At 41.3% G+C, this 13,376-nt stretch overlaps 1 protein-coding gene across 1 annotated transcript; it reads right to left on the bottom strand.

Annotated features, from left to right (window-relative positions):
* Positions 1-271: 271 nt before the first annotated feature.
* Positions 272-13,163, bottom strand: clvs2 (clavesin 2). The gene is made up of 5 exons (XM_062043605.1): positions 12,266-13,163; positions 10,029-10,203; positions 2,633-2,743; positions 2,332-2,564; positions 272-2,181 (listed from the first exon to the last, which is right to left on the bottom strand). The coding sequence occupies exons 1-5, from the start codon at positions 12,652-12,654 to the stop codon at positions 2,088-2,090; spliced, it is 1,002 nt and encodes a 333-aa protein (XP_061899589.1). The 5' UTR covers positions 12,655-13,163; the 3' UTR covers positions 272-2,087.
* Positions 13,164-13,376: the final 213 nt, after the last annotated feature.

The following is a 13,376-nucleotide window of genomic DNA, read 5'->3' as shown; positions in this document are numbered from 1 at the left end:
CATTTATTGCGTTAGAAAGGGTTACTTTCACTATTATTATTATATATTATGATTACATTAGTGCATACTTTGGTCTCAAAATAATGCGAATATCAACTGTGTTTATATGGTGACAGCTGTTTTTTGTTTTTTTTAAAGCTGTAACTGATAACAAGTCAAATTAAACCTCAATTAGCCCGAATCAGCTTATAATTGCAGAATAAACCTTTGTTTTGTGAATGTTTGTTAGATTGTGTAGTTATGAGGCCAAGTAGACGTACAAACATCCTTCATTTTAATAAGAACAATGTGAATAGAGTACATTTAGTGAAATATGATACATTATGTGAAACAATGTCCATGTTTGTGTTTCTAAACAATCACTTCTGTGTGACTTTTCACTGTATTTCTGGAAGACCAAAAATAAAAGATAACATTCTGTATTTACAGCTCAATTTCTCCTAAAATCATTCTCATTATGCAGCAACAAACAAGCGTCTCTGCTTACACGATGGAGCAAAACAACACCTTTAATGTGTTTTTCTCATAAAGACACAAGTTTGCTAGAACAGTTGTTTTAACAATATCTTATTTGAGTTGCTGGGATATTCCATCAAAACATATTTATTTAATAAACAAGCACTTTTCATTCAAGTGTTGAAAAACAAAAAATAAATGAAACCTTCAGTGTGATAAAGTGTATTTGTCATAAAAGTAAAAATATTTACCTGCTGTGTTTCTTTACATAAGTTACAAACAAGCAAGTTACCGCCGCCTGCCCTTGCTTACAATACCACTGTCCACCCGAAGAGGCAGTGGTGAGTCACATGACAAATTTGGCCCCGTGTAACCACAATCTGCATCGTCGATGAAGAACGTGAACGTTTCCTTCTCGCTTACATTACTGGGAGCACGAAAGACGACGCAGCAGCTCAATTAAATAAATACTTTCAACATTTTAAGCGTTTAGCCAGGTGAGCTTTAGTGACAGAGTGATGTTTATTGAATGTAAACATTGTATCCTAGAAACTGGAAGCATCTACAGTGGCTGCAAAAGGTGATATTTATCAATGAAAGTAACATAAAAAATACATTTGTTGTTACATCCATGTGACGTTTAATGGTTTCAACATTCACTTGTCACCTTGTCGCTCAAGTCAGCGGTGGACTTTGGACAGGATGTCAAACAACATTAAGCGCAAACAGCGGAATAGAATCACGAGAAAACAAGCTACTGAATTTAGCTTGTCTTCCTGCTGGGTTCACAGTAAAATGATTGGAGTGGAATACTCTTTTAAAAGTTGTGAATAAACACTTTTTGGAAACCATCGCTAACACTGCGTGAATAGTCATCACAACATGAAAGACGTTAACTGTTAATATTGACAAAATTTCTGCCAATTTAGATTTTGTATCGCCGTTTTTTTGTTAAAAGTGTGCGCCTGTAATAAATATAAACATTTTCAGAACTGTAAAATTCACCAATAATTTAATCTGCTGTGACGACAGTGAGAATAGAGGAGCACTATGCTAGCAGCTGATGCTAACACGTTTATATTTGCAAACGAGTAGCTAGTTTTGGTTTTAGCCTCTATTTAACACTGATTATGTAAAATAAAAATGTGAACGATCTTTCTATACATAAAAAACACCCTTTTAGGTTGATTCAGTCAATAATTGCTAGTAGCCTACAGCAGTTGGACTATAACTTCCTGGTGGTAATAAAAAGGAAGAAGACAATGACAATATCAGTGATGTCCTGTAAAGGGACGTTTGCTCGTTATTCCGTCTCTTGTCTCCAGGAGGTTAAATGTCCTTTCTGCCGATCCTGAGCCGAGCTTTTGAAAATCCTCGAACAAAGAAAGCTTCTTTTCAAATATCTCTTTTTTTTTGTTGTGTTGTATCAGGGAGCTTGTGCTTCCTGAGTATAGAAGAGTTTCAAGACAATCTTTTCGAGTTTTCCAAACTTGGCACTTTTCAAATAAACATGGAAGTCCATCAGCAGAAGCTCATTGTGGGACGTTGAGGTGCATCTCTAGACTTTCGAAAGAGGACGCTTGACTCTGTCTGTGTCCTGCTGAGGATTCTGGAATTCTACCAGCTGCTTTTTAATCAAGCGAGAGCAGCGGCTGCATGTTGTCTTCGTCACGCTTCACCTTGTCTGGACGTTTTAGTACGCCCGGCTCCACCACCGACTGAGACCTGCAAGGACACAGAATGTTAGCACATTAGCATTAGCTCGCGAAATATAATATGTATAATAAAAAGACACTTTGGAGTCCTTGTGGTTGCACTAATCAGAATTTGTTGACATTTGTCCATGGAAGAGAAGTTTTGTGTCTGTCAACTCACCTCTTCATTGTTTTTGGAGACAAGTCCTTCTCCAGGTCTCTCTCCAGGTCTTGCACCGACAGCGTGTAGGACTCTGGACAATATTCAGTCTCCTCGTCATAGGCGTGCTCCAGCAGCGTGCGGGCCCACGTGCCCATGTCGTAGGGCGGCATCATGCCTCCCAGCTCAGAAGGTAGGATCTCAGGGTTGATCAGCTGGTGGAGGCTGTTTAGGTTGTTGCCGTGCATGAAGATCTGAAGATGACAACATTCATGTGGACGATGTACTTTGAAAAGATTTAGAAAAGATGGCGTGGTCTAACCCTCTTTCTGGTTTTGTCCTTGAGGAAGGGTCTTATGACGGTGTAGAGAGCGTGGATGTACCACGGCTGGTTCACAAAGTGGATCCCTCCAAACCTGGCAGGAAAACTGTCCTGTCAAAACACAAAGAGGACGCTGATGGACGTCTGAGGCAGTTGTTTATCCACGGTTTGTATTCCTGGATGGACGTTATGAAGTCTCAACGAGATGAGGAATCATACCGCATTAAAAATGGACTTCCTGTGCTGGTGGATCAGATTAGTCCTTGCAGATTTAATCTCATCCTGAGAAGGACGTGCTCTTGTATATTTTCAGACTTCTAAGTAAAAATAACTTTTTAACTTGTGGAGTCTGGGAGGGACAGAACGTGCCAGAACCTTTAGAACTCAAGAGAATGTTGCTGGTTTAAAGAAGCAAAGATGGGGCTTTTGTTAAACAAACATGAAGGACATATAGAAGTAAACCAGGGGACGACTGGTTGAACATGTCTGTGTCCTCAAGGAAGACGCTCCACTGTTTGTTTGAGACACATGCAAACATATTATGTTTGCAAAATGCAGCAGTCTTAAAGTCTAAGGTGATCGTCTCAAAGTACCAACAATGTTGTCTCAACCTGGACTCTTCTATTTTGGGACATTAGCTGCAGGTGACCTCAAAGGTTAACGGTATTTAAAGGTGATTGTAATGTCTGTGCCCTCACAAGAAGACAAAAATGATGAAGTTTTTGAAAGCCCATGCTTAATATTAATCTATATTTGCTTATAAGACAGAACATTGTATGTCCTAGTTGTCCCATCAAAGCTTTTTCAAGTGAACAAATATTTCCCCCAGGCTGCACTTTACCTCCTAAGAAAGAAAAGCTTTTTTCTTTCTTCGTGACTGGCGTACATGTTAGCTCCTCTTTGGACAGATGATAAGTGACAGCAGCAGGACGCACATCAAGACACAGCCGACCTACATTCCAACATGGACACTATGCATAGCAGTGTTTTAAGCACCAGCCTTTAGTTTTACCTTTGTCTAATCATTCTGTCCTAATTTATGCCCCAACTGTCTTTCTGGGTCAGAAATCAATCTTAAAATCCCAGCAATCCACACACCCGTGTCATCAGTCTAGCTGTGTTTTAAGGCCAACTGTCTCATCAGTTTGTCTTGATGTCACACCTGTATCTTACTGTTTCCTCTCAGTTAGTGTGAGGTGAGCCTTTGTCTCACCAATCTGTCCTGGTCTTCCCCGCAGCTGTGTCCTATCAGCCTATCCTGGCTGGCTATACTGCCCATCTGTGTTAATCCATCCTTGTATTTTATGCACCTGTGTCTCATCAAATGATCGCACATTTAAACCCACCTGTTTCTCATCAGTGTGTCCTAGTCGACTACCCTCATGTTACATGTCTTTTTGGGTCACATCAGTCAGGGATCAATCCCAAAAACCCTGTGCTCGGCGCACCTGTGTCTCATCAGTCTGTCCTTGTCTTCCCTGCGTCTGTGTCTCATCAGTCCCCGTCACAGTGAAGCTGCCTGTGTCACTGTCTTCTAATATCTCTTTAATGTTACAATCACCTATGTCTCATCAGTCTTTCCAGATGTTACAAACATTTTGTGTCTCAAGTCTTTTACAAGCACCTGTGTCTCATTAGTCTTTCAGAATGTGACAAGAGCAGTACCTGTCTCATCAGTCTTTCACAAACACCCCTGTCTCATAGCGCTCTTACAAGCACCTGTGTCTCATCAGTCTTTCCAGATGTTACAAGTACCTGTGTCTCATCAGTCTCTCCAGGTCTTACAAGCACCTGTGTCTCATTAGTTGTTCTAGATGTTACAAGCACCTGTGTCTCATTATTCTCCTACCAGCAACTGTTTCTCATAATGCTTTCCAGATGTTACGAGTACCTGTGTCTCATCAGTCTTTCTAAATGATACAAGCACCTGTGTCTCTGTCTTTCTAGCTCAGGGGTCACCAACCTTTTTGAAACCAAGAGCTACTTCTTGGGTAGTGATTAATGCGAAGGGCTACCAGTTTGATACACACTTAAATAAATTGCCAGAAATAGCCAATTTGCTCAATTTACCTTTAACTCTATGTTATTATTAATAATTAATGATATTTACACTTAATTGAACGGTTTAAAAGAGGACAAAACACGAAAAAAATGACAATTACATTTTGAAACATAGTTTATCTTCAATTTCGACTCTTTAAAATTCAAAATTCAACCGAAAAAAAGAAGAGAAAAACTAGGTAATTCGAATCTTTTTGAAAACATTTTTAAAAATAATTTATGGAACATCACTAGTAATTTTTCCTGATTAAGATTAATTTTAGAATTTTGATGACAAATTTTAAATAGGTTAAAATCCAATTTACACTTTGTTAGAATATATAACAAATTGGACCAAGCTATATTTCTAACAAAGACAAATCATTATTTCTTCTAGATTTTCCAGAACAAAAATTTTAAAATAAATTCAAAAGACTTTGAAATATTTAAATTTGATTCTACAGATTTTCTTGATTTGCCAGAATAATTTCTTTGAATTTTAATCATAAGTTTGAAGAAATATTTCACAAATATTCTTTGAAGAAAAAACAGAAGCTAAAATGAATAATTAAATTAAAATGTATTTATTATTCTTTACAATAAAAAAAAAAAAATTACTTGAACATTGATTTAAATTGTCAGGAAAGAAGAGGAAGGCATTTAAAAGGTAAAAAGGTATATGTGTTTAAAAATCCTAAAATCATTTTTAAGGTTGTATTTTTACTCTAAAATTGTCTTTCTGAAAGTTATAAGAAGCAAAGTAAAAAAAAATAATGAATTGATTTAAACAAGTGAAGACCAAGTCTTTAAAATATTTTCTTTGATTTTCAAATTCTATTTGAGTTTTGTCTCTCTTAGAATTAAAAATGTCGGGCAAAGCGAGACCAGCTTGCTAGTAAATAAATTAAATTTAAAAAATAGAGACAGCTCACTGGTAAGTGCTGCTATTTGAGCTATTTTTAGAACAGGCCAGCGGGCTACTCATCTGGTCCTTACGGGCTACCTGGTGCCCGCGGGCACCGCGTTGGTGACCCCTGTTCTAGATGGTGCAAGCACCTGTGTTTTGATAGTTTCTTCTGGTCTTACAGGCACCTGTGTCTCATCAGTCACTTACAAGCACCCGTGTCATCAGTCTTTTCAGATGTTATAAACACCTGTGTCTCATCGGTCTCTTACCAGCAACTGTGTCTCATAATGCTTTCTAGATGTTACAAGCACTTGTGTCTCATCAGTCTTTCCAAATGTTACAGGTACATGTGTACCAAACAGGCAGCAAGAGAGTTCACTCTGTGTATCGGGTTTATCACCTGACCGTGTCTTTTCCGTAGTGGGAATAAAACAAAGGGAGTGAGACCTCTTGTCATCAACTATCATTGACTGAATGGGGGGGATTGTGTCGATTGTGGACTTGTTAGCAATATCCAGCGACTACATGTACACGCTAACTGTTGCTATAGTTGATCTTCTCTTTAAATGAAGTTGCACCTACAAACCTGTTAATTGGATATTTCTTCTGGGACGGCTGAGATGATGACATACTCTATCCATCTGTTTAATGTCCTATTTTTTGCAACTAAATGAGGGTTTATTTTGATGCTAATAATCCTGTGTGTCGGATATTTTCCTACTTTTTTGTCCTCTGCCAATCCCCTCCATGACAGTGTAACGATCTGACCCTTTATTTGTCTGTTGTCTACGGCCAGTGCGCAAAGTCAGAGCACCGGAATGCCGTGTCCTGTGAACGTGGACATGCTGTGGCAAAAGCGCAAAAAAAGGAATACATGTCGGGGAAAAAGCCAATTTCAGCAGAAATAGCTGGTTGAGGAACCTTTGAAAACCTGGTTAACGCTTGTCGACTGTAAGCCCAGAGGTTCTGCAGACCTTTAAATTTGGCACAATGGGCGTCAATGCTGTGAAATCGCACATGCTGTCGGCGATTAAAGACAGACAGCAGTTAACATGCCGTTTTAGTCCATACACGTGTCTCTCATTCGCCCTGTTTCATAGCATCCTATTCTACCTTTATTTAGCTCCTCTAGTCTACCCATGTGACTTACTGTGAGGACAATGTCAACGTCACTGATGGGTGCTTTGCACTGTTTGAATTGTAATCATGTTTATCATGAATTCTATTAAATGTTGCCTTCACGTTTTAATGGCTGGCAGCTCTTGTCTCCACATAGAAGCTGGCTAAAAGTCACGATGTCATCCAAAGCTCATAAATGAAAGACGAGTCAAGCGATGCATAAAACATCACACACACCAACTTGCATACTGCAACACACACAACAAAGCCCAGCCCATCTGGAGGAAAGACCAGAACAGACAACCAGGCAGTCGAGCCGGTTGCCGTGGGAACGCAAGGAGGGTGGGATATGGCGAGAGGTTGTAAGTATGGGGGTTTTATAACAAAGCATATTGCGTCATGAAAGATGATGATGATGAAAAAATAAGGAAATATTTCAGGACATCCTCCATTAACACCAACTCTGGTTGGAACATTCCGCAGACATCAGGTGAATAATGATGGAGAGAAGTGTGTGTGAGGGTTATGATGGCAAAAAAAGACTGGGGGGAGGGGTGATGAGAACCAGAGAACAAAGAAGGACAAGGTCTAAACCACATGTTCTTGTTGTTAGCACATTTGCAACTTTAGCATCTTCACGAACAAATGTAAAATACAATGTATGTGTCTCTTTTGAGTACTAAGACTTAGTTTTTTGAGTGTGTTCACACGGAGAAGTGATATTGAGTATTTCTGTGTAATGTAAGATTTGCTGCATATAAAGCAACGCTTTGACTGCAGGACTTACAAGCACTTCTGAATGACAAGCAGTGACCCGTCAAAAATCTAATAATTAATTAAAATACTTTTGAATTTTTGAAGTTTGAATTAGTGGTAGTGCAAAATAACATGGTGTTTCAGGACAAAACAAGTTCAATCAACATTTCAGGAACATTCAGTTTGAATCCTCAAAGTGTTTGTAAAAGTATCCTATTCTGCTCCAGCTATAACGTATGCTCTCTACTTGCTAGCTCAACACACAGACAACAGGCTCTCAACATACAGAAATAAAGCATGTACATTTTTACTTGTATACTTTCTCTGTGATATTCAACATATATGAAATGTATTTAAAAAACTACGCTAGCTCGATGCTAATTTACATTGAAACTTGCATCCATGCGCTAGCGAATAGCATTAGCAATTTCAAACACTTCCACATCAGAAAATTAAATAGACAATTCATGTGTACATTCCACTTAAACAGCTGATATACAGTATAATATGCATTAAATACTTCCAAGTACTCAAGAAACAGAACTTGCCCATTTAACATTGTAAAGCGGGCCTAGGATGATATTTGTCTTTTCTGATTTAAGAATGTTGTTACTAGGTTGGATAATCTCGTCAAACAACGTCGAGGCATCCAATCATTAGGCCCATGCATTTTGGCCTGAGCTTGCTCGCAGGTTTGGATGTCTTTGTTCGCGGGGTCTTGCAGTCTGGCTACGTTGTGATGTCACAGCAAGGTGGACGTACTAATTTGGACATTTAGTAAAGTATTAATTTCATGTAATCTCGGAGTGCGCATAATAACACCAACATGCGATATGCAGTGATAGATGCTGATATAAGCACCTTTTTTATGCAGTCTGAATCGATCGGAGAGTGTGCAGGTATACCTAATGTTGTGACTGGGTGAATCTATACAATGTTTATTTGAATTATTTTCAACCATGCCTGGAAAAAAAGATACAAGTGATGACTTGAAGATATATATTTAAACAGGCGTGGTTTCATTTGCAATCTGAGAACAAACATTTTGCAGACAGACTCAAAAAGTGGGTTGTATAAGTGACTGGAGCAAATCATATCCAATACATCTTACCTAGACCAGCGGTTCTCAAACTTTTTTCAGTATCACTTCCAAAAACATTTGGCTCTCCAAGTAGCACCAAAAATACAGTAGCGTAGTAGGTCTAAATATCCATTTAAAAACAAGGCAGAGCTTTCATTTAACAATCTTATTTCATATTTTGGTCACTGTAACATTACACACAGTTTGAACAGTAACACTGTGTTTGAATATTAAGTGATTTTTTTGGTGTACCGCTAGATGGAGCCCGCGTATCACAAATTGTGCATCACTGATCAAGACCACAAGGAGGTTGTGATTAAAACGATCATAGGTACCCTTTAGTTATTTAGTTACTACTAACAAACTGTGTTGGTCATTTCTGGGACAGCAGCTTGCAAATAGAGAACTTCCATGAGAACTATCAAAAACCGGTTTGCGATCTACCAGTTTAGAACGGTGAATGGGCAGTGATGGACACTCACCACCCTCAATAAAGTCCCAATGATTGTCACACCCACTGGATGTTGTGAAATTTGTCCTCTGCAATTGACCCATCCCCATGTTCACCCCCTGGGAGGTGAGGGGAGCAGTGAGCAGCAGCATGCGCCGTGCTCGGGAATCATTTGGTGATTTAACCCCCAATTCCAACCCTTGATGCTAAGTGCCAAGCAGGGAGGTAATGGGCCCCCTTTTTGTAGTCTTTGGTATGACTCGGACAGGGTTTGAACTCCCAAACTCCCAGTCTCAGGGCGGACACTCTAACCACAAGGCCACTGATCTGGTAGTCGCCATCTTGGCAAGAACAGGAGTGGTTGCAATTCAATATTAAAATGGAGAGAAGAAGAAGTGGGTACATATTGTGTTCGAGTGTACAATGACAGTCATGGATTTGAGATAACAGTACATCGTCAACATTCTTTTTTCTTTCTTTTGCATGACAGCAGCAGAAAATGCTGCCCCCTTTTGGTTTGGTACAATATGTGAACTCTAAACTCACGACCGCTTTTATTTTGCATTTTCATCAAGAGGACAATCCGGAGATGTTTTACAGTCATTTTTCAATCCCTTAACAACATTGTAATCCTGCAGGATTATGACTGGATTGGGTTGGATCCTGCGCACTATTCACCTGCTGTGCCTCGCTGGAGGCTACAATACTAGTAATCTTGTCTTTATGCTTGTGAGAGAACGGTATTGACGGGAAGCAGCAAGGGAGGCGTTGTCACTCTCACTGGTTAGAAGACGCTGTTTCAGCTTGTTCTGTCTTTCAATGACTATACAAACTGGACGGTTGAGCATTACCCAATTCCTATTGCTGCAGACGCGGCAAGCATCAGCGGAAAAACTACACAACCGCATCCCAAGACATGACCTTCATGCTACGTAGGTGTCTTTACATGGCTGAAAACTAACACGGTGCAGCATCGTCGTGGCGACGAGTGGCTGAAGAGGGCAGCGGCTGCAGCTCGACCCTGGAACGGACTATTCCTTACCTGCAGCCCCTCGATGGCGAGTCTCAACATGCTGGGCGTCAGCTTGGATGCCTGCTTGAAGGTGAAGTTGCTCCAGTCGATGATGAGGATGAAGCCGTTTACCTGCAGCTCAGCGTCTTCAATCATGGCCTCCAGGGACAGCAGGATGGATCTCAGGATGTCCACAAACGTGTACCTGAGGCAAGATGGCATTAGCTACGCAATGGCATGTGTGTACCAAACAATGGTGCAGTATTAGGCACAACTTGACTGTTCAGATTGTCCCAGAAGATGTTTTGCTTCTCACTCCATGCATTGGAATGAGGCCAGTAAGAAACTCCTTTTCAACCCCGGAAGAGAAGAACTATTCTTGTGAGGGGAGAGATTATCATACTGTGGTACGTGTGTGGGACTCCAGCTAGTGGTACGCCAAATATTCACTTCATTAAAGTACAGTGTTTTATTTTCCAACAGGCAAACACAGTGTTACTGTTCAAACGGTGTGTAATGTTACAGTGGCCAAAATATTAAATATACTTGTTAAATAAAACATTTGCCTTCTTTTAATGAATACTTAGGCCTACTATGCAGCTGTATTTTAATGTTGGTCTTTATGGTGGTACCTGGAGAGTCCATTCTTTTTCTGAGGTGGTACTTGGTGAGAAAAGTTTGAGAACCACTGTGTTAGGGTATACTTCTACCTTTGATGTTAAATCCTTGAATCATGCACCATCCCCTCAGACTACAGCTGTACTACTGAGGTACTACCGAGTTTGAGCATGAACTGAAAGCCCCCTCAGATGATAGACAAAACATTTTCTAGGACAATCAAAATTGATTGATCCAAAGCCTGAGAAGAAAATGAATTGGCGTAGGAGTGGCCAAAAAGTGGTAATGCTTCACCTGTCGGGTACCAAAAGTAGTCAAATACACAGTAGGGATGTGCTTATCGCTCGGTCACAAATAGATATTGTGTGATCGCCACTGCCGAATAATAACCCATTTTAATGCCAACACCCTCTGACTGATATTATTTATTTGTAGTCCCTCAGCTGACAAGAGGCTAACAGCTGATTATATGTCTCCATACACAGTGAAAAGTGAATAATAATCACCTATATTACAGCAAATAAACAGATTTTCTTTGTGTCTTATGTAACATTATCACTGGAGGACAAGGCTAAACATGTTGCACTCCGAAAGCAAACCTGGAGCAGGCGTGCTAATAGTTGGCTCACTGCTAAGTAAACTCTAAACCAAAAATAATTCCTTAGAAAACTTAAAGTAGTGTCGTAGAAAGTAAGAAGTTATTAACAGGAAATGAACAAGTAGATGAATTAGAGTTAGAGAGAGGATAGTACAACAATGTTAGTTGATGTGTAGCAGTCAGGCGTACGTGCAAGGGGAGAGCGGATCCACCCATAAATCTGTAGTGTCGATACCAAGGGCAGTATCAGTATATGATCGATACTAGGATGATTTTGGTCGATATTTTCATTTTCTGAAAATCCTTTTTTTTAGTTTTTGTTAATGTTTACAATTAAAGGAACAATTCCCTGGACACGAGGACTTCAAGGGCAAAAACCAAATCATTTAAAAGAGTATAGTAGTTTTTACATTTGTTTACAGTTGGCCTTGTTTTGCTCAAACATCCATCCATTTCTACCGCTGTTTTGCTCAAACAACTGTCTGTAATAAAAGAAAATAAGTAACTAATTTAAATATTGTGTTGGTATTGTTCAACTTTCAACAGCACTCACCATAACTACATGAAAAATGTACCGTTAATACATGTGATTGGTATTGGTATCAGAAACGGCAGCATTGGAACATCCCTAGTACATCGTATCCCAGTGGTGTGGTACCAAAAAGTAAGTACACTTTGTGCTAGCACAATGTTAGGTTGTCAACTACTGTAGATGGTAGCTAAAGGATAAGGTGTCAGAGAACGTTTCAGTAGCTGGTTTCCCAACAGAGGGGGTGTAGTTTAGTGGATGGTGCCCCAACATTGGATTGTAAGGTGCCACGAATATGTACAGTACCCAATACCCCAATGCCAGAGAAAATGGTACCAATGGATGCCAATTGGTACATGTGACGGAGTGGTACCAAAAAGTCAAACAGTGCAGGTGTGTGTGTGTGTGTGTGTGTGTGTGTGTGTGTGTGTGTGTGTGTGTGTGTGTGTGTGTGTGTGTGTGTGTGTGTGTGTGTGTGTGTGTGTGTGTGTGTGTGTGTGTGTGTGTGTGTGTGTGTGTTACCTGCTTTGGTCCCAGTTGGCGGCGAACAGAACCAGTATTTTCCTGCCGTGTCGGTCCAGGTTGGACAGCACGCCGGGAAAGCCGTCCTTGAGGGCTTGCTTGATGCCGTGGTCCGTGGCCTTCAGGTTCTTGAACATGTCCAGGTTCTGCTGGCGGTACTCAAAGTACTGGGCCAGCAGCCTGAACGCCTCAAAGTGGTTGAACTTCCTGGCTCGCAGGAACCTAAGGATGAAGGCGTCGTCCGTCCTGAGGAAGCCGATGTCCGGCCGGGTGATGATCATGTCCCGCACCTCCTGGATGTCCTGGTGGAGAGTGTCTGGGTTCTCTTTGAGCTCCGCCTTGGCCTTCTCCAAGGTGGTGGCGGACAAGCCCGCCTGCAGGTGAGTCATGTCGGCGAAAGAGGTCCAAACGGAATACTCCTCCCTCCTTGCGGGCCTCCGGTTCAGAACCAGCTGGAGGCCTGCAACTAATCCCCCCCGAGGTGCTGAGGATGCATCAGCAACATATGATCCTCAATTACTCAACTTTATTGACGCCGCTCTAGGAGAACGATGATGCCTCCCGCCATGCCGCAACCTCTTCCTCCCTCTGTGTGCGATGGCGCCGACAGCATCACCTTTTCCCGCGGAGGAGGCCGAGCGATGCGGCAGCACCTGCTACATCATCCTCCTCTCTATTCGCTGTCAGTACCGTCTTTAAGTCATCCCGCTTGCCAACTTTACGCCACTGGTCCAGACGCACAGGTGTGTCCCCGCCCGTGGGCTTTGCTCCCTGGGTTCCCTGGTTCTGTTCTGGTCGGGTGGAGGTTGGGCGGGGTGCGCCGTGCTCAGGATTAGCGTCTGCTGCTGCTGCTGCTGCCGTCTGTTCGCTCAGAAAGTGAGTGACAACTGGCTGGGAGGAGAGGGTGGGGGATGGGGAGGGGGAGGAGCTGGTAGATGTGTGCTTTTAAGGGAGGGGAGGGGGAGGGAAGAAAGGATGCTGAGGAGGGCGAGGTACCAGCCTGCATAAACAAAGAGAGGAAGAGTGGAGGCGGCATGAAAGGAGGAGGATGATGATGGAGAGAAAGAGGAGGCTCTTTAAGTGACAAGTCAATGAAACATATATCTGAATT

This window comes from Entelurus aequoreus, linkage group LG04 (genome assembly GCF_033978785.1).
Source record: "Entelurus aequoreus isolate RoL-2023_Sb linkage group LG04, RoL_Eaeq_v1.1, whole genome shotgun sequence".
Lineage (NCBI taxonomy): Eukaryota > Metazoa > Chordata > Actinopteri > Syngnathiformes > Syngnathidae > Entelurus > Entelurus aequoreus.
This window is presented reverse-complemented; position numbering and strand designations above follow the sequence as displayed.